General features: G+C 35.0%; 2 protein-coding genes across 2 annotated transcripts; one reads left to right on the forward strand and one right to left on the reverse strand.

Moving 5' to 3' along the window:
* Window positions 1-530: 530 nt before the first annotated feature.
* On the reverse strand, window positions 531-2,991 carry LOC140787761 (pollen receptor-like kinase 3). The gene is made up of 3 exons (XM_073136855.1): window positions 1,919-2,991; window positions 1,564-1,834; window positions 531-1,258 (listed from the first exon to the last, which is right to left on the reverse strand). Exons 1-3 carry the CDS (start codon window positions 2,843-2,845, stop codon window positions 531-533), a joined length of 1,926 nt encoding a protein of 641 aa, XP_072992956.1. The 5' UTR covers window positions 2,846-2,991.
* A 7,621-nt stretch (window positions 2,992-10,612) lies between these two features.
* Window positions 10,613-12,900, forward strand: LOC140785669 (protein TIFY 10b-like). Its single transcript, XM_073133626.1, has 6 exons — window positions 10,613-10,709; window positions 10,867-11,092; window positions 11,380-11,431; window positions 11,625-11,830; window positions 12,380-12,437; window positions 12,540-12,900. The coding sequence occupies exons 1-6, from the start codon at window positions 10,677-10,679 to the stop codon at window positions 12,661-12,663; spliced, it is 699 nt and encodes a 232-aa protein (XP_072989727.1). The 5' UTR covers window positions 10,613-10,676; the 3' UTR covers window positions 12,664-12,900.
* The last annotated feature ends 8,196 nt before the right edge of the window (window positions 12,901-21,096 follow it).

Consider the following 21,096-nt stretch of genomic DNA (forward strand, 5'->3'; position numbering starts at 1 on the left):
TGGTCCTCTTATTGTAATTTTACTCAATTTAATTTGTAATTGAGATTGTGACGTGTGGTTGCCTCGATCGAGCGTTTGCGTTGTACTACCAATATATTCTTTATCAATCTTTACAGGGAAAATTTAGTGCTAACTGCTAACTAAGCTTGATGTTGTTGAATATTATATATAATTTTGTCGAGCTTAAATGAAATTTACAACAAATATAATCATATTTATTTTTTGATAAATGAAAACAGATTATTCTCCATACCGGATACAAGTCATTTAAAAAGAAAATCTATTTAATAATCTTAATTTAAACAGCTGCACTGGCTGGCCAAAAAACTGCTGGCCTTACAAAATCCTTCGCTTATTAAAAAAAACAAACAAACAAATATATATATATATATATATATATAACAATTTAAATGTGTAAAAATATCCACAAATATGAGAAGATCAGCGTCACTTGCTTGCTTCGCACCTATCAGATGTCAGTCTTACAGTAACGCCACTCGACCGGACATATCCTACGCCATATAAAGTTGTCATGAGATGGCGAACGATGAGTCGTCGTCGTTCCGACGAGCCGACCGCTCACCGATGCTCCTGGCACGGCGCGCCGACCGCTCCCCTACCCCTTCTAGCACGTAAGCTGCGTGCGTGTTCCCCACCGGTTGTAGCGGCTGCACCGCCCTCGTGGCCGCCGCCGCCGCCAACTCCTCGATCCTCTCCGCCACCTCCCTCATCCCTGGCCGCCTTTCTGGGTCGGGCTCGACGCAGTCGACTCCCACCCGCATCAACTTTCTCATGTCCTCGACCGCCGCCTTCACCACGATGGCCGGATCGAGCAGCTCGGCGATGTCCCCGCCCTCGGCGGCTGCGGTGTTGACCCACATGATGAGGTCGGTCCCACCCTTGGCGTTGTGCAGGTACTGGCAGGGGAACTTGCCGGTGAGGAGCTCGAGGAGGAGGATGCCGAGGCAGTACACGTCGGACTTGGGGGACACGTGGCGGCTGCGAAGGGTCTCAGGGGACTTGTAGGCGAACATGGCGGCGGAGGCCTGGGAGGGGTTGAGGAAGGGGAGGAAGCCGTAGTCGACGAGAAGGGGCTCGAAGTCCGGGGCGAGGAGGACGTTGCCGGACTTGAGGTTACCGTGGGGGACGGCCACGGTGGATAGCTCGTAGTGGAGGTAGGACGCGCCGCGGGCGATTCCTCGTGCGATCTTGAGGCGCGTGGGCCAGTCAAGCGCGGCGTGGTCCATACCACGATCCCCTGCGCGCAATGTAAAAGAATATTACATTTCGCACCCTATCATTTTATATATTTGCAATTACTAGCCACATTATTTAGTCTTCACATTTCAAATTAAAGTCACCAAAAAAGAATACTCCTTAGAAATAGATCTGATATTATGAAAATACTCCTTTCATAATTTTCGCAGAGAGAGAGAGAGAGAGAGAGAGAGAGAGAGAGAGGTATAGTTAACTTGGAATGCATGCTGAAACGGGCTCAAAAGGAGAGGGTGTGAACCATAGATTCTTGAAATTATAGGTCCTAAAATGTAATATATATCTCACCATGAAGGACGTAGAGCAAGCTCCCCTTGGGGATATACTCATACACAAGCAGCTTCTCCTCCCGCCTGTAGTGGTAGGCTAATGGCGGCAGTACGTTGGGATGCCTCAGCCTCCCGAGCCGCCTCATCTCGACGTCGAATGTCTCCTTCCCGACCCGATTCATGTCTCTCATCCGCTTCACCACCACCGCCGCCCCGCTCCTCATCACCGCCTTGTACGCCGACCCCAGCCCTCCGCTCCCCATCACCTCTGCCGCCGCCTTCATCAAATCCTGCAACCCGAACAACCCCTTCGCCTCATTCACCATCACCAAATTCCCTCCCTCTCCTCCTCCCCCCACCTCCTCCTCCCTCTCCTCCACTTCATCTCCATCATCACCACCACTACCACCCTTCTTCGACCATTCCTTCTTCCCCGACAACATCTCGCTGGCCCTCGCCTTGTAGCTATCGACGCCGATCACCTCGAACACGGGGATGCGGTTATTTTTAAACGTCTTAGAGGCGATGACTATCGCGGCTGCGAATATCATCAATAGGATGAAAAGCATCGCAAACTTAACTGACGGGGTTAGCGCTACTTGTGGCCTCTTGCACGGTGTATCTATTTGCTTCTCGTAGCAAAGATATGGATTGTGATCGAAAGCGCTTGCGTCGAACTTCTTGAAGCTATCTGGCACGACGCCGTCTAGATTATTGTATGACGCATTGAACGAGGAGAGCAACCGCGGGAGCGGATGCGGTAGCTCGCCGGAGAAGTCATTCCCCTCGAGGTGCAGCTCCATGAGGTTGTTGGCGTTGGAGAGGGAGGAAGGGATGGGCCCGGAGAAGGCGTTGCCGTCGAGCCAGAGCTTCTTGAGATGCGTCATGCGGGTGAAGAAGTCGTCGGGGACCGGGCCATAGAAGCGGTTACGGGAGATGTAGATGGATTTCAACGCGTCGAGGCGTTGGAATGCCGGCATCGGGCCGGCGAAGGAGTTCCCGGAGAAGCTGACGGTGCGGAGGCCCTTGAAGTGGGAGAGAGCATCTACGTCGATGGCGCCGGTGAGGCCCATGCCGGAGAGGCGGAGGCCTGTGACGATGCCGTTGAAGCAGACGACGCCGTGCCAGGCGCATGGCGCGGAGGAATTGGAGGGAGTCCACGAAGAGAGGTTGGCGGCGTTGCTGAAGGATTCTTTGAGCAGGAGAAGGGCGTCGGTGTCCGACATCGGGGGCATGTTTTTGTCGGAGGTGGCGAAGGGGAGGAGCAGGAGGAGGAAAGGGAGGAGGAAGGTGGCGGCCATGGATGGGGTGGGAAGGGAGGGGAGGCCGCTGTTTGGTGTTTGGTTCTTGGCCTTGGTTTTGTTTGGCTCTCCTTCTTCTTCTTGTCATTTGTGGTGGTGCGTGGTGGAGGTTTGGAGGTAGGGATGGGGAGGACATGGTGGACGAAGGGAATCAGCAACTAAGAATAGGAAGACAGAGAAGGGAAGAGATGTAAAGTTACCACGTGGCAGTCTTGACCAGGTCAAAAATGAAATGAGAGCAATTTACGACTTTGAGGACTTTGAGGCCCGAGGCTTTAGAGCAACAATTTCTTTTACAATAATTATTTAGGTTAAAGTCAACGGTCATAAAGAAGAGTATCTATCTATCTAGTGAGCAGTTTACCAGCGAAAACAGCGGCAACTAAAACTTCCTTATTTCTATTTGTTTTAAATTTTTATTTACTTTGATGTTGATTCCTTTTTGTTGCTTTTTATTTTATTTTTTGATTAATAACTTCCACAATTCCTGTCGGTATATAAATAGACTACACGAAAGTAACCTCCTCGTCCACATTCTACTGGATATTTCACTTGCTTTCTACGAGGCCAACGACTTCCGCTTGCTGCGAACTGTGAAATTTATTTTACAGTGAACTTAATTATTATATTTATTAAGATATCCATATGTATTTTTGCTTCTGATATTACTGTTAAACATCTATTAAAAAATTATAGATTCATATAAAAGTACAAAAATATTATTTATGTTACTATTTTATAATATTTTTAAACAACATGAATAGTAAATATTAATTTATGTTCATATCTATATAGATAACCTGAAAGACGAATAATTTTTTGAACTCATGTCTAATAAAACTTAGAGATATAACTAGATCGACCACTTTTTTTTTCTGTATACACGTAGGACTTTTGTCTCCACAAAACTCTCCAAAAGCCTAAAACACTCCCCAACTAACCCCCTAATAATCTCCACAAGTAGAGACGAGTCAAGCTCAACCTCTACACCCTTTAGCCATGGCCATCCTCAAGCCTAAGCGAAGACCCCATGCTTTAGGCAAAAGCACCGAGCCACCTAAGGTAGGTTCTCATGAAAGAGCTATTAAGCTGTTAATTTTTCCTCGCAGGACTACAACTATTAAAAGGAAAGATTTTTAGAAGAAGATCTTTGATAAAAGATTATTTATAATTATTCATGAATTTAATCAAATATTATGTTGTTATTATATATATATATATATATATATATATATATATATATATATATATATATATATATATATATATATATATATATGAGAAATTAACAATGATATCTATATGGTGTAAATTGTTGTGAATTAAGTCAAATTATTGCTTTGCCACAGATTTCTAGAAATAATCGTGACATCATAATATAATAGTTGTAAAATAAAATCATAATTTAGATTTAGTTTTAAATTTATTTCTCATCTTTCTCCAAATAAAGAAAAGATGTAAGATCAATTCAATTATTTTCATCCCACTACTAATGCTTCTTTTTGCAACCAAACACGGAAAAAAATTAGAATAATTTTTTTAAAATTTTTGCTCAAGATAGTAGAATAAACCTCAATATAAGTTTAAGTATTATTTATTTTGATAAATAAAATTTTTAAATAAAACTAGTTTGGCCAAATAACTCTAGTTTTTTAATTATTTTTTTTTTATGGAAAGCACTTAGTTGCATTTTAGTCAAAATTTACAACCTTGATACACAAAGGAAAAAGGGCGAAATTTTGGAGAGCCCCTTTAACAGCACAACAAGAAAAATAAGCATCAAGTCCAAGGGCAAATAGATTCAAAATGATAAACACCCAAATCACTCAAACTTAACCAGCTAGCAAAGCATTAAAGCTATAATCTGCAAAAGCTAAAGCCCTAACAAAAACACACACACCATGGCATGGGATAAGCCCAACCAAAACCTAAACCGCTCAGCACCAAACAACCTAACTGTAACAACCCAACCTTAAAAAAAAAACTAATTTTATTGCATGGCACAACGTGGGCAAAGGGGAGGGCGCCACACACCCCAGCCGCCAGCCCAGCCAACTTGGTCGAGCCAGCTGGCGCAGTGGGCCCCGCTGCCGCTGTTATGGCCTCTCTCCCCACCGCCTCTCTCTCTCTCTCTTATTTCTCTCCTCTCTCTCTCTTATTTCTCTCCTCTCTCTCTCTCTCTCTTGATCTCTCTCTCACTCTAACACTCTTTTTCTCTCTCCCTCTACTACTACCGTCGTTGCCTCGCCGGCTTGCCACTGCTGCCACCCTCACTAACGCTGGTGAGCCTCTTTCCTCCTCCTTCTCTTCCTCCTCCTCTCTCTCACTCTCTCTCTCTCTCTCACACTCTCTCTCTCACTCTCTCTCTCTCCTCTCTCCTCTCTCTCTCTCCCTCCCTCGCTTTCTTTCTCTTTCTCTCTCGGGTTCGCCTGAATCGAGCCGCCAGCGAGAGACCGGCCGCTGGCTGGCCAGCAACGACCGAGCCCCTCCCTATTGGCCCGGCTCCTCCTCCTCCTTCCTTTCTTCTTCTCTTCTTCTTCTTCTTCTTCCGCCATTCTTCTTTTTCCTTTCTCCTTTTTCTTCTTTCCTTCTTCTTCTCCCACCTCGATTGCTATCTCCGGACTGCAACAGTGCTGGGCTCGGCCCAGCACTACGTCAAGGGTTTTATTTTAGCTTTATTTCTTTTCCTTTTTAACTAAATATTTTATGTAGTTAATGCAATTAGTTTAAATAGAAATTTAATTATATTGATATATATATATATATATTTAGTAATATAATTATTAGCTAATTATAATTAGTAGAATTAATAGTTTATTATATTATAGACACCTAATGGTATTATTTACATATAATATTACTTGCATATAATAGATTAATACTTAGCTTCATTAATTATAGTCATGAGATTTATAAATATACCCTTCATTATATATATATATATATATAATGTATTTCTAGGACCTCATTGATATATAATATTTTGTATAAAAATAAAATACTAAACTTTGATAATCATTTTTATATGACCAGATAATAATCATTTTACCTGTATTTAGCGATTATTAAAGTAAAGAATAAGAACCACAAAAATTAACTATAATTAGGTTTTATCTATACTTATATTTTTATAATTATATATATATATATATATATATAAGTATATAAGCCTCTTATTATTACTTTATAATTATATACTTAGACTACTTTTATGTAAAAAGAACAAACCTTTTAGTCTTATTCCATAGATAGCATTTTAGAATAATAGCATATTTATATTACCAAAATTATATCTAGAATTAAATTTAGATATTTAATAAAATATAAAAAGAGGAATTCTAAATCTAATAAATCATCATATTTTATATAAATTAATTCTAATTGGATAAACGGCTAATATTATACTACTTAAATATTTTCAGATCCCGAACCCTTTATTTGAAATCCCGTGGACCTTGCTAGCGATGAGTGTCACTTGATTGCTTGGCGGATGTGAGGGATTCATGGTTTGCGTCTTCTGATCAGTGTGAATAGTCTTATCCCCTATACGCATTTCTCAAATTAGGATATATTATACATTATGTACATGCATGTTTTGACCTCCAGCATGATTATATAACTTTATCTAAACATGATTTTAGTCAAACATATTTTATCATGCATTTGATTAGGCTGATCTAGGATATGAGTACATTGGTGATATATAGAGATGATTATAGATGATTATACTGTTATGATTTTATATCGAGATGATCTCTAGTATGAGTGTGCATTTGATAGACTAGTAGTAGTATGCATATGTTAAATACACGGTTGGAGACTACATTGCATCATTTTTTTTCTCTCTTGATTCATATTCCACCTAAATTCTTATTATGCATTGACTCGTTATTGTACTAGATATATGCATATGATCTGACATTTAAAAGGAAAGCATGAAATGTGATTGATATGATAGTTGATAGAAAGCGTGAGGATACCCAAGTGGGCGCGAGGATTAGGGTGTGTGCAGTAGACATTCAAACACATGCCGTTCGCCATTGCATATGTGGCGAGTTATTCTCATGAGGTTTTTATTAGCTAGGAGGGTGCCCAGTCTAGATGGATGTTGATACCCTAGCAGGTTGTGGGGTATGGTTATATTTGAGATACTATTTACGGGTGACGGAGTATGCTCTGAGCCTTCGGACATGATGTTGAGATTGAGTACCGGGTATTGACTATGCATAGTAGTCTAGTATGATGATGATATACAGAGATGATATTGATGACTAAGATGTTGAGAAATACATATGATTTTATTATTATCTGATTATCTGATTATCGAGTGGTCAATATACATCATAGATAGTTGCATTTGATATTATAGCATGGTCATGGTTGACATGCATCATGTGCTATATTTGAGAGAAAGTTATGATAATAGTATGACATCGAAATTTATTTATTTATTATCGAGGATTATATTTTTATCAGTTATGATATAATATCTACTTTTTATTTATGTATTATTGAGAAATATTCATATACTCATTGATGATATGATGCTCTTTCTAATTCATATTATTCAATACATGATTTACTCTCCATTTGATATCACTGATTCGGGGTAAGATCTATTCACCGAGCCTTTTGTTCGTGACTCTCTTTATTATTTTTTCTAACCCTCTCAAATATGTGGTACGTGATAGTGACACTAGATATCCTAAGAAGATATTTTAGATTGATGATGTGAGCTATAGGTGCGAGACAATATAGATGATAGTTTGTATAAGAATTGAGTTGTATCATTGATTGTTATATTTGTACTTTATTGTATTAGATGATAATTTGTATTGTATATGTTAGATTATAGTGTACTTGTGTATTAGTTGTTTAGTTGTATATTGATTGTTTGTCGTGGCCTGTGTGAGTCATACTAGATTATGTAGTGGTTTAGTATATATTATTATAGATTTGGATATTCATATATTAACAAGTCTATTTGGTTGATAATATAATTTATTTGTTGTTAGATTATGTGAGTATGGATATGTTAGCAGATATTATTTGATGATGTCATGATTATGTGTGCACAGGAGTATATCTGTGCGTGAAGGGCCCCGCCCGTCCTATCGCGTGCACCGCACGTGCCGTGTAGGCAGGTGGGCATGCATGTGACCGTGTCTAGTGGGGGCGGTGCACTGACCGTGGCCAAAACATCAAACAACCTAAACCGCTCAACACCAAATAACTCCACTTGGAGTGAGTAATTTATTCCTAGGCATAATACATGGTTTTAGGTTTTTAGTGTTGGCAATTATGTATAAAATATTTAGATTGAAGAATTTCAAGATTGAGAGGAGAAATTTTTTTGCGTTCGAACGCACCTAGACGTGTACGAACAACAGACTCAAGTGTTTGCATCGACAAAGAACGCGTTTAGGCCGTTTGAATGCATGATCAGGCGTTCGCAAATACAGAGGACGTGTTCAATCCATTCGAACACGTGTTCAGGCATTCGCAAATACAGAGAACATGTATCGACCGTTCAAACGCACTCATCATACGTTCATAGCGCGTTCACACATATAAAAGAGTATATTTACGCGTCCGAATGCAACTAATGAAATCAAGTTATTGCATTTGAATGCACTTGGCCCACGTTCAAATGCACTTGAAAACAAGTCAACGCGTTCGAATGCACTCAGACCGCTTTCGAATGCACCTACGTAATATGCAAAATTCTGGAGTTACATGAGTCCTGATATAATTTACATTTGGTTTTATCTTATTAACCTATATAAGGATTGGGATGTCCTAATTTTAGAAGGTTGGTGATTGCTTTTGATAAAGAGTTGTTGAGGCTACAATGTTCTTCTACCAATAAGATCCATCTCTTCTACATCACACCAAGCTTTCATTTTAAGGGTTATCTAGACGAATAATCAATTTTGAGGGTTACTAAGATTGAAGAATAATCATGGAAAGCAGTGAATCGCAAACTCTAGCAATCAAGATTGAGGAAAATAAAGTCGTGGGGATTGACGGGTTATTTTGTAAGTCAATCTTGTAACTGCTATAAATTTAGTGATTGGTTTTGATCCGAATTTTGATCCGAATTTTGATTCGTGATTTTTTTTCATTTGAGTTTTTTCAAGTAAAAATATTGGTGTTCATCTTTGTTTTACTTTTTAATATTTATTCCGCATTTATTCAAGCAAATGATTGATATCATTGCTTAGGGTTTAGATATATACATGTGTCTAAATTTTTTCACATGAAATTTTACCTTGAACTTTTATGTGAGCTTTAATTTAACCCATTATACATGCAGTTGTTTAATATTAGATATTCCCATGATAGCTTTGTTTTGCCTAACTTGTTGGTCAGTAATGCCTTCTCAAAGTTCAATATTGGCTTCTCTAAAGGACCAGTTAAGCTTCATTACTTTTACAAAATTCTCTTGCTCATCTCAAAGTAAAATTATTATTTTTTCTTTACAAATAAGAGCATCGATTTGTAAATAACAAAAAGGTATATAAAATTTTTCTTTACAAATAAGTCAATTTCAGCATTTTCTTTTTTATATTCTAGATTATAAACATTATTTAAATTATTCTACACAAAAGTTTAATTATAATTTATTTTTAATTTGACTAAAATTATTTTAAAAATTATCTCATCTCTTTCCTATACTAGCCTATCTCATTCCACAAAATAAATTTTTAAAATTTTATTATCTAATTTTTTTACTCAATTTTTTCTCTTATTTCGGCCACTCTATCTCAGTTGCATACTCAAGTGTGTGTATGTAATAAATACATATAATAAATATCTTATACTTTAATTTAACTTTAATAAAAAATTATATTTTACCCCCAACAGTTAGGTTTAAATTCATCGTTATAGTTTTATTTGTGTCAATTTATTCTGTGGTTATGATTTAGACTAAGATGCAACTGTTATTTTTTAATAACCTTTATAACACATTTAAAATAGTCTTGTCATATTTTTATCATATAAAATATAATAAATATTATTTTAAATGCATTGAAAAGCTTATCCAATCCTTTATAATTTTATCACTAATAAGTATTTTTAAATTTTACTGATGACATAGTTAATATGCTAAAAAAAATTAACAATTTTTGTTTGGATCTAACTATAAGAGGATAAATTGACACAAGTGAAAATATAAGTGGATAAAATAAATTTAGGCCTAACTAGTACAAGGGAGCAAAAATATAATTTTCCACCTAAATATAAATACTATACTATTATTTTATTACAAGTAATATTAAAATATTGTATTCTAGATTATATTAGAAGTATAATGTTAGCAATAAATTCGTGTAAAATAAACCCCCAAGTTGGACTTTAATGTGCTGTCTGTTGTTGAACCATAATATGCTAGATATTGTACGAACGCCGACACGTGCTTCTTAAATGAGCCAAAACTAATTTTTCCCCTCTCTCTTCTTCTATACTCCAAAAACACGTGTTATATCTCACCCATCCTTATCTCTCCCTCTCCTAAACTGCTGTCTACTTTCTTTCTTTCTTCCTATTTTTTTTGCTAATTGGAAAAGTTTATAAATCATATTTTATATTTTATATTTTATCTATTTTATATATTTTTATTTAATACTTGATATTATTTTAACTAACTAACAGCAACTAAATTATTAAAATACTCTCACATCTCTACCTCTTCTCTTTACTCCTCTTTTATTTTATCTTCCCCTAACTACCTCCTCACTCGTAATCCAGTCACGATCACATTTTTCTTCCCCTTCCTCCTCCTCCTCCCTCCTTGTTTGTTCTAGCAAGTACCAATCCCAAGAAGAAAATGAGAGATAACGAAAGAATAAAGGAGGCAAGGGTAATTTAGGTATCTTATAAAATATTTTTTTGTCGATACTGCTTATGATAATCTAGGTTTTAAAAGTTATAAAATTCTAAAAAGTAAGGTGTGAAAAAAATAAAAAATAAAATATAGGGTGTAATTTATAAAATTTCTTTTCTTTTTATCATTTTAGTCTCTCTCATACCAATATAGAACCAGAGGACAGCGCTATTATAAAGACAAAGGAACGCGTAAAGAAAAGAAAAGAGATAAAAGTCCAAAAGAGAGGATGGAAGAAGAAAAGGTGGAGAAGAAGGTGGAGAAGTCTCCTAACTTCTCATTAACTCGTAGCCTTTTGAGCCAGTACATGAAGGAGAATGGAAGCTTTGGTGCTGGCCTTCCCCTTGGGATGCCTAAAGGTGGGATTTCCTTCTTCTTCTTCTTCTTCTTCTTCTTCTTCTTCTTCTTCTTCTTCTTCTTTCTAATTTATAGTTTAAGTTCAATTTATTTCTCTTCTTCTTTGTATGAGAACTTTGGTGGCAATAAACATATATATATTTACTTTCCGTAGTTCTAGTTCTTTTCTACAGGAATCATATACTTTTACAAAAAAATTAATTTGAAGTTTTGGTTTTTAATAAAAAAAGATTAGCTTTTGTTCTTGGAGGAATATTTAGAACAGTAACTACCGTGAACTTATTGCCAGGAGTTACAGCATCAAACAAGGAGGAAATAACAAAGAGTGCGTCAAATTCTAAGTAAGGCTCTTTAATCTTTATCTTATTATAAAGTGTTTGTTACAGTAGTCATGCATGGAAATATCTTTATATATATATGTACTGCTATTGCCATGCAGAATATTTTGACTGCAAGAACTAACTTGCCCCTAAACTTAGTCTGATATATGTGAACTGGAGAACTAATACTTCTTGATCTCATGGCATTTTCTAGGGATCCAGAGAAGGCCCAACTGACGATATTTTACGGCGGAAAAGTGTTGGTTTTTGACAATTTCCCGGGTGATAAGGTGAAAGATTTGATGGAAATGGCAAGCAACGGGAAGTTCTTAGCCCAGAGTTTTAATGCCGGAGCTCCTCCACTCATGCCAAGGACTACTTCTTCATATCACAAACTCCCACTGCAAGCCAATGCTTCTGGTAATTAATGATCCTTTCTTTGAATACTACAGCTGATTCATTATCTACAAACTATTAGAGCTTATTAGAAATTTTTTTTGGTGTATTAACTGATGCCATATGAAAGACTACATGGTGATTAAAGTCACATGTGAAGTGGTGGCCCAAAAGCAAAGAGAATGAATTTACATAGTATATGTACCTTCCTCAATTAATTAATCCTGTGAGGTGGAAATTTTTGTCCCCTCTTATTCTGAAAAAGACGACCATTAATTGTGCAAAGAAGTTGTTCCTCTCCTTCCAAATCTCCAACGTATGGCCGTAGCTTATTAATCATGTCTCGCAACTATTAAGGTAGGTGTGTTTGTAAAACTATGCTATAACTATACATACATACAAATATATATATATATATATATATATATATATTTATAATCTTTTTGAAAATTTCATCTTGGAACTCCATTCCTCTCCTAAATATTTCTTAAGATCTGACGATGTTATTAATAAACAATTTTCATCTTTCAATAATCATTAGATATAATTATCAAGTCTTTTGTTTGATGACAGATATGCCCATAGCACGAAGAAATTCGCTTCATAGGTTTCTTGAGAAAAGAAAGGATAGGTGAGTAAATTTCTTGTCCACCATCAATGTAACTTGCACTTGCACAGTGTGTTTATATGAGGATAATAACTTGGTGATCAAATAACATATGCATATGCTTAGGGTTGGCAATAAGGCACCTTATCAAGTGATCAACGGCTCTTCATCGATGAAAAATGGCGCAGGGAAACAAGAGGATAACAAATTATGGCTTGGTTTGGGCCGAGAAGCTTCAGGGACAAATTAACTTCTGTTCATGAGATAGATCTTGGAGTGCAAAATAAATTATATCTAATTTTCATGCAATGGCTGAGCTCATCTTTTGATATATCAATCACGTACTATTTCCATTTGTTACTACTAACAAATGTCATCTGTTCATGGTTGCAAACTTGCATTATATGTCGATCTTACTGTGGCTTTCTGATGTAATACAGACTCCTGTTAGGTATATATATATTAATGCACTGATTAAGTTTCTCAATCTATGTTGATGAGTTTGTTTTATTGATTTCCTCTTCGATGTTTCATTCCATAAATTAGAATATAAAATATATAAATTATTATTTTCTAATAGCTTAAGCTGAGAAATTGGTGAGCTAAAAAGAAATATTCGCTCTTGCCAATATTACAATGATAAATTGAATAGATGACAAGTAAAACAAGAAGAGTTTAATGTATTATGTCATTTGCTCAAAATATCTAATTAAATTTTAATTTTGAGGAATCATTTCTTTTATATTTTACTTTGCAAATGGAGTGCTAGATTCTTTATTTAAATGATAAATTGAATATATGACAAGTAAAACAACTAAGAACTTTTAATTTATAGATTTTGTTGTTAGAGAATACTAGTTTTTGATGTCATGCTGAGTCTAAACGGGTCACTTCAAAAGAGAGACATTGAGTTCATAGTTGTTTTCTATTTTTACCTACCATTTTAGTGAATCTAGACTTGGATACCTATTAATTATGGGCTCAAGTCATTAAATTGATTAATGAGTCTAGTTGAGTTAATTAAGTGGTCTAGTCTAGTCTAGTCATTAGATGTATTATAAGCTTAAGATTAGCTTCTACAAATATATGGAGAACAACCCTTTAATGAGTCTAGTTGAGTTAATTAAGTGGTCTAGTCTAGTCCAGTCATTAGATGTATTATGTCATTTGCTCAAAATATCTAATTAAAATTTAATTTTGTGGGATCATATCTTTTCTATTTTACTTTGCAAATGGAGCACTAGATTCTTTATTTAAATAATAAATTGAACATATGACAAGTAAAACAACTAAGAATTTTTAATTTATAGATTTTGTGTTAGAGAATAATAATTTTTGATGTGATGCGAGTTTGATCGGATAACTTCAAAAGGGAGACATTGAGTTCATTGCATTGAGCCATTTATCTTAGCTTAGTTATTTTCTAATTTTATCTGCCATTTTAGTGAGTCCTAGACTTGGATACCTATTAATTATGGGCTCAAGTGATTAAATTGATTAATGAGTCTAGTTGAGTTAATTAAGTGGTCTAGTCTAGTCCAGTCATTAGATGTATTATAAGCTTAAGATTAGCTTCTACAAATATATGGAGAACAACACTTTAATGAGTCTAGTTGAGTTAATTAAGTGGTCTAGTCTAGTCTAGTCATTAGATGTATTATAAGCTTGCGTTGAGCCATTTATCTCCTCCTCTCTCAATTTCATCCTCCCTACCCATCATGTTCTCCCCATGCTATCGAAGACCTTCACAAGTGGCTAAAGGTTCTCCTCCTCGGCTCCTCCTCCTTTCATCCATCAATCCCCTAGTCCCTAGGGCCAACCAATTATTCCCTTTGCCCTTCTAAAGTATCGATCTACCTATTCATTATTTTCATCAGCAACCCTCCACACCATCTCTATCACCTCCACAAGCTGCACCACTATTGTTGCCCACCTAAATCGCAACATCACATATTATTCGCATCACTCCTAAATTGAATTACCATCACCGTTGCCCTACTCCATTCAGCACCACCACTTACCAACACTAAATGCCTAGCCCACCCTAAACCACCTCTAATCTCATTATCCAACCCTCTCACCATGTCCTCCCCCAGCTGTCCCACGACAACACTATTGTCACCATTGCTATGACGAGCTTATCACCAAACCACACCGTTCTTCTCCACTAATTGCACCACCAACATCGCTGCCCTAAACCTTAATTCCTACCATCCTTCCACCATTATAATTTTCTTAACCAGGGACATACCACTTTTTTATTATTCTAGAATATAACTCTTTACTTCCGAATAACAACTGAACATCATAATAACCTCATTCTAGAATATAAATACTATTTATCAAAAATTACATCTTATACTACACACTAACTCAATTACTAATTTACTCTTAATATATATCCCATCAACCTACTTTATATCAAATCAAAAAGATATTCATAGTAATCTCATAAAAAACAAAACAAAATTTCTCACTTTTTATTCACTTTATATTACATTAAATATAATTATTACACACTTATTTCAGAATACAAATGAACACACGAATAGTTATTCCTGAAATAAGTATCTCATTTTGAAAATAAGAAAGAAGAATATCTATTCTAGAATTGATCTTATTGCTAAAGTAAACAAAGCCTTACGTTATATAGAAAATGATAATTTTTATATTTTATATTCTAACAAGTAAAAAAAAAAAATAGCTCGGTGGTTATTGCAGGGAAAAACAAAAAATGAGTGAAGTTGCGAAATAGAAATATATATATATTTTTTTGGTGCATAAATATATAACTCAAAGTAAGAAATACTAGATTCAAATTGCTTTCTTCGTCATTATCAGTCACTTTCCTGTGACTATTGCTGAAGAAAATTTCGCAAAAGAAAAGGAGACCGATCGAGACTCTTCCAAGGAACATCCATAGACAAAGGAAAAGGAAAAAAAAGCTTGACCAAGATAGCTGGAGTCAATACTATTGATTGGAATATTGAAACAGGAAAAAAATAAAAATAAAAGGGTATCAAAGCAAAAATTTATTCAATGATTTCCCAAGATTCCTTGAACCTAAGGCAGTTTCTGGACGTCTTAATTAAGTACAGTATCTTTGGTTTTTTCTTTTTGGAATTATTAGTGTACTAGAGATGTACAATAAGTTGGCAGTGTAAAGAAAGATGAGAGGTCGCTCTCGTGATATTATCATTTCATGCTTTAAGATTTGGGCAACATTGTTTTAGTTAAGTTGAGATATTAAATACTAGTTAGAGCACGAGGACATCAAATTAGAGCTAATTAAAAAAATTAATTAGTTGGGTGTGGAAAAGACAAGCTAGTATTAATGCCATCCCACCAAATCAGGTGAACAATCTCTTCCCAAACTAGGTCTTAATTAGTTTTATAGACTTAGATAATCTAACAAGTGAGATAATTAGTTGGGGTTGTAGTTTTTAAAACAAATAACATTTTTTTTTTGCTTGGTTTTAATTGAAGAGAAAAACTCCATGCTAACTACGGTCTAACTCTTTCTTATATTAAAAGTAAATAATTAGACAAGTTCATTAAGATTTTGGTACGTTGACCAAAATTAATTCTCTCCAATCCATCACTTTTAAGATTTATCCATGGTAATTCTTGTACGATCTTATCCTACCCTCTAAAACTTATATAGGTGATAGGATTCCATTTTTATTACATGAGAATAAGGACCATTTTATTCACTCCGTTATTCCCGCTTCCTTTGTCGGCGATCAAATTAGACCCTATAAACTGTGTCATGAAAACTACCGAAATATAATATATGAGAATAATGATTAGGGTCTTCTTCTTCATATAATTGTGTCATGAAAACTTTTAAGATATCATATTTGCAACTATATTTTAAGATATCATGACTAAAATACCTTCTTCTTTTTTGAAGTTTAGTGTAAAATATTTATTTACTAATTATTTTTTAAAGAAATCTTTACATTGGCAAAATTATCCTTTTGTAATCTACCATTGAGCTTGATGAGCAACTAAGAGGTGGTGGTTGCTTGGAATTAAGCTCCACGGGGAAGAAAGAAACTTAGAAATCATGTGATGAAATAAGGAGCCCAACTAAAGAAAAGGGAATTGGCAATGGGTGTGGATTTCTCTAATAGTAGAAGGGAACCAAAGGAGTGGACCAACCAAAAGATACTGATACAATTAACTATCAAACACCAATTTGAAGGAGACGCCTTTCATTGTCTTAAATAATGTCTTATATCACTCACTATATATATATATATATATATATATATATATATATATATATATATATGGCTCAAGCTTGGCAAGATGAAACTCAGCTCAAAAATTGGTTGATTTAAGCTTAACATGCAGAATGGACTCAAAATAAATTTCAAGCCAAGCTTGATCAAGAGTCAGCTCCATCAATAGTGGCTCGCTAAAACTCAAAAATAATAATATAATATATAATAATATAATATATAATAATATGACTAATATAAAATTTTATATTATGATCTAAAAGCTCATAATATCTATACGCGAAATTATATTTTACACCGCCAGATAATGCCTCAATTTATTTTACTCCTCTATAATTTTATTTATACCACTTTATTATCTTATGATTATATTTAAAGTGAAATTGTTATGTTTTCCGTCATATTTGACTAAACACATGTTAAATTTGACGATGTTCATTAGAGACAAAGCTGTTGATAATTGAATAAGCTCTCTGACGCATCAAATATATGTTTTTGTTATATGTGTCATCTGAAATTCGATCGTATATTAATTTAGATGCATTGGAAGTTTATCTAACTCTTTATAATTTTGGCTCTAATAAGTATCTTCAAATTCGACTCGTGTTTAATCAAATTAATAGAAAAATAATAATTGCACTTTAGTCTAAATCACAAAAAAGTAAAGTAACACAAATAAAACTATAGTGGGGTGAATTGAATCTAAGCCTAACCACATGGGAATAAAATGTAATTTTTCACTAGTGAATCAAACCTTGTTCAAGCTTGATTCTAGGCTGATTCAATTCAAATTTGATTGAACTTCATTTAGATTTGACTTGATTCAAATTTGAAATTGCTTATTGATCGACTCATTAAGGCTCGAGCTCAAAATCAGCTTGAAATAAAAATTATTTTAATTCAATCCTTGGCTCGATAAACCGTTCGTTACTTATATCAGATATGTTTTATACCTTTATGTAGTACCTTCTATGTTTAAACCGTATGCTAAGGTAATTTATTAACATCTAGTTTTTACAATGATAAAGCCTTATACACAAAGAGTAGAGGAGAAAGAGCGACGATTCTTTGACACAAGTTCCACACTTAACTTAACAATAGACAACACTATAATTTAATCCAGAGGATTAAGCTTGGGGGCACAACATAATATTTAAATGAAGCACGACCCAAGAGATTCCTAAGAGCAAAAAGCATCGAGTTAACTTGTAAGTTCTGTTAGTCTCGTAGTCCAAGACACGGTCCTAAGAATCCACAAAAGCATGGGGATCGAAGATCACCCACTTGGAACACAAATTGAAGAAAAAATATTATAACACCCAAATTCTACTGTAGAGCAAAACAAAATCATACAGCCAAATATTGCAAAAAAAACATAATATCTGTATCCAAATAAACACAGACGCTGACAAGCATAGACTACTACTGTGAAGATGTCCCAGACCTTCGCCCTACCTAGAGGGGCCTTACCCATCCGGCATGCGGTGAGGCTTGTAGGTAGAGGACACCATTGAGCGACGGAAGGTTGGCAAGGCGGAACTACTATGCTAGCAGCAGATTGGGCGGAGATCCGACAGAAGGGTGGCGACCAAGCTTGGATCCGGCGAGGGAGGGGAGGAGAAGAAAAGCAGCGGTGATGAGGAGCGATGGTAGGGAGCGGCAGCGATGTGGAGGTTTTGGGCAGATCCGAGCCAAACGAGGGAAACTACAATGGGTAGGGACACAACAAGCTTGGATTTGGCTGAAGGGTGGCAACCAAATACATATCCAGTGAGGGAAGGGAGGAGAAGAAGAGCGGCAACAACTGTGAGGGGCGGTAGTGGGGAGCGACAATATTGAGGGAGTTTTTAGCAATGGAAAATGACGAAGAAGAGTGGCTGTGGCTAGCGTGGTGTTGAGCGACAGCATGGTGGTGACAAGGAAGATGGCTCAAAATTTTGGAAAAGGAAGAGGAAGAAGAAAGTGGGAAAGAGAGAATGAGGTTCTCCCCTCACCTAACTCGTCAACTAAATGAGGAAAGTGAGGAAAACTTCACCGGCGGCGCGGCGAGAGAGATTTCCTTAGAGGTAGAGAGAAGACTCTGCACCAAATCTTAGTAATGCTAGGGCCGACGCAGAAGAAGCAAAGTGTTATTTGGATGTTGTTACTGAAACTAAATTTATTACAACTTTTTTGGTCTCGTGAATGCAGAATATATCTCTCATTTCTAAATTCAATTTTACATGTAGGTAAATTTTTTTATTCAACATGGATAATTCGGGTATACGGTTGATATAAATATAGTAAAGAATAAGAGAGAAAAATAGTTCCCTAATAAAGCAGTCTAACCTTAATAACGGTCCAACAATTATATGTAAAAGCATAACCCAAAGTACAATCGAAAACTAGCATAGATAATCCTGATAAAAGCGGGTTCACATGCATTCCATGATGGCAAATGCATAATTACATTTAAAGCTTAATTTGCGCAAATAAGAAAGTAATAGAAAAAAAACTATCAAAGAGTAGTTGAAAATATGGCTGACTCATAATATTTTGGGACAGTAGGCGAACATATTAATCATGCCCTTCTAAAATTTCACATAAAAATACATAAATATTATTTAAAAATTTTATTCTAAATAATTAGATAACTAATAAAAATATTTTAAAACACTGTGTTATTTGAATAGATAATATGAAAAATATAAACCAATGATTAAAAACAAAAAAAAACAAAATTCCTATATTATTATACAAACCATAGGTCAAGTAAAATGACAGGCAAACACTAACCCAAGGTTGGGAGCAAATTCCAACTCCATCCCTCAGTGCTAATTAGGGACGAGGAGAGTCTATCAAAGAGTGAAGAGGATTAAAATAACATGTAACCTTAAGAGGGGAGGTAGCGAGATATAACTTACCACCTCCTCCTTTTGAGGAGAGATGTCCTTGAGTGAAATCCAACGAGGGATCCAGTTGTGGTATAATCTAATCTGGATTGAAATTCAATTCAGGTGCATCTTTGAATATGCGCTAACACATTACTTACATGTATCAAATGGCTCCAATTGCATTTGCTAAATCTTATGGCTTTTTAGTATTCTCTTTTGAGCGTAATCCAAGCGTCAAATGCTAAATTTTATTTAATTATTTGTAAATATATATAAAAGAGAAATGCTGAATATATACGCATGTGTTATTCATCTTAAAGCTCATCTAATATTTTGAGAAGGATATAGAAGCTCTATGCAATAATTTATGAATCACTATGAACTTTTATTATGCACAATAATTTAATTAAATATTATTATTCTAAAAAGAAAAAAAAAACAAAAGGAATCATTCTAAATCTACTTAGTGCACTGATTACTTGAATAATTCATGAATCAAAGAATTACTGTGACAAAAATAGATTATAAGCTGTTGTTAAAAGTATAATATATATTATTAGTTTATTACGTAATAACTTAAGTTTTTGAGTCAATTGATTATTTAATATCAGTATCATCTTTAATTTTTTTGAGATATTATAGATTAAAATTTCATCAATCTACTTTTTTTATTTCTATTTTTTAGTAAGCTAATATACAATTATGGGTTGCACTGTGTTATCTAGCACACAACTATTTTATCACCTCATTGCTCTACAAATATGAGGACCTCATTTTTATTTTTATTTTAATTTTTATCAACTTGCTTCTGTTTTATTGAAAATGACAACTAGATTATATACTTAACATTCATGGCAATGAGATAGTGCTCATTGGTTAAAGAGCTCACGTCGTTTAAGAGTTTATCGACGCAAATTCCAGTATCAAAATTTAGTAAAACACCATTAAGTTCTTATTTTTCAAATAATTCATATTAAGTGAAATGGACCTGAGGCCCACTAAGTTTTCTAAAGTGGGCCTGTAAATTAAACATTAATCAATCTTTCAAATATATTATAAAATAGCCTTTCTGAAAGTCTACCATTTGTTTTTTTTTTCCAAATTTAATTTTTACTCTCATTATAAAAAATATATGCATTTAGAATATAAAATATAAGCACTCAGTCTTACTATTATTAGATGAATTTAACTTTTTTCTTAAACCAGTTTAGTAAACACTAAATCAGTTTTGTATTTGTATTTAAACACGAGTTTAAATTAAGATAGCTTTAAGAGCAACCTACTTAAATGAGCTATTTGCATAAGGAAGTTTTTTAGGTTTTTTAGTAATAACAAGATTAAGCTCTTGAAACTAAATACATTTTATTTTTATACTAAATGAACATTGTTTTATAATAAAAATGCAGATAATATACACAAGAGATGAGGGCACGTATCTTTATTTTAAAAACTAAAATATTTTTTTATGCAAATCCCCACATGCTTAAACCCTATTTTTTTTTATCATTCATAAGCCGAAGGTTAAATATGGGCTGGACAAAGGATTAGATACAAGGGCACTTA

The sequence above is a fragment of the Typha latifolia genome, chromosome 4 (genome assembly GCF_019914945.1).
Source record: "Typha latifolia isolate L0001 chromosome 4, TyphaL0001v2, whole genome shotgun sequence".
In the NCBI taxonomy this organism is placed as follows: domain Eukaryota; kingdom Viridiplantae; phylum Streptophyta; class Magnoliopsida; order Poales; family Typhaceae; genus Typha; species Typha latifolia.

What these genes read in the sequence shown, in the direction of transcription:
- LOC140787761 (XM_073136855.1), bottom strand. Translation starts at nt 2,845, where the DNA reads ATGGCCGCCACCTTCCTCCTCCCTTTCCTCCTCCTGCTCCTCCCCTTC. An exon ending in ATGATGGAGATGAAGTGGAG is followed by an intron (nt 1,835 to 1,918) that starts GAGAGGGAGGAG and finishes TTCGGGTTGCAG; the next exon opens with GATTTGATGAAGGCGGCGGC. An exon ending in CTTGCTCTACGTCCTTCATG is followed by an intron (nt 1,259 to 1,563) that starts GTGAGATATATA and finishes CATTGCGCGCAG; the next exon opens with GGGATCGTGGTATGGACCAC.
- LOC140785669 (XM_073133626.1), top strand. Translation starts at nt 10,677, where the DNA reads ATGAGAGATAACGAAAGAATAAAGGAGGCAAGG. An exon ending in AAAGAATAAAGGAGGCAAGG is followed by an intron (nt 10,710 to 10,866) that starts GTAATTTAGGTA and finishes TTATCATTTTAG; the next exon opens with TCTCTCTCATACCAATATAG. An exon ending in AAGAGTGCGTCAAATTCTAA is followed by an intron (nt 11,432 to 11,624) that starts GTAAGGCTCTTT and finishes GGCATTTTCTAG; the next exon opens with GGATCCAGAGAAGGCCCAAC.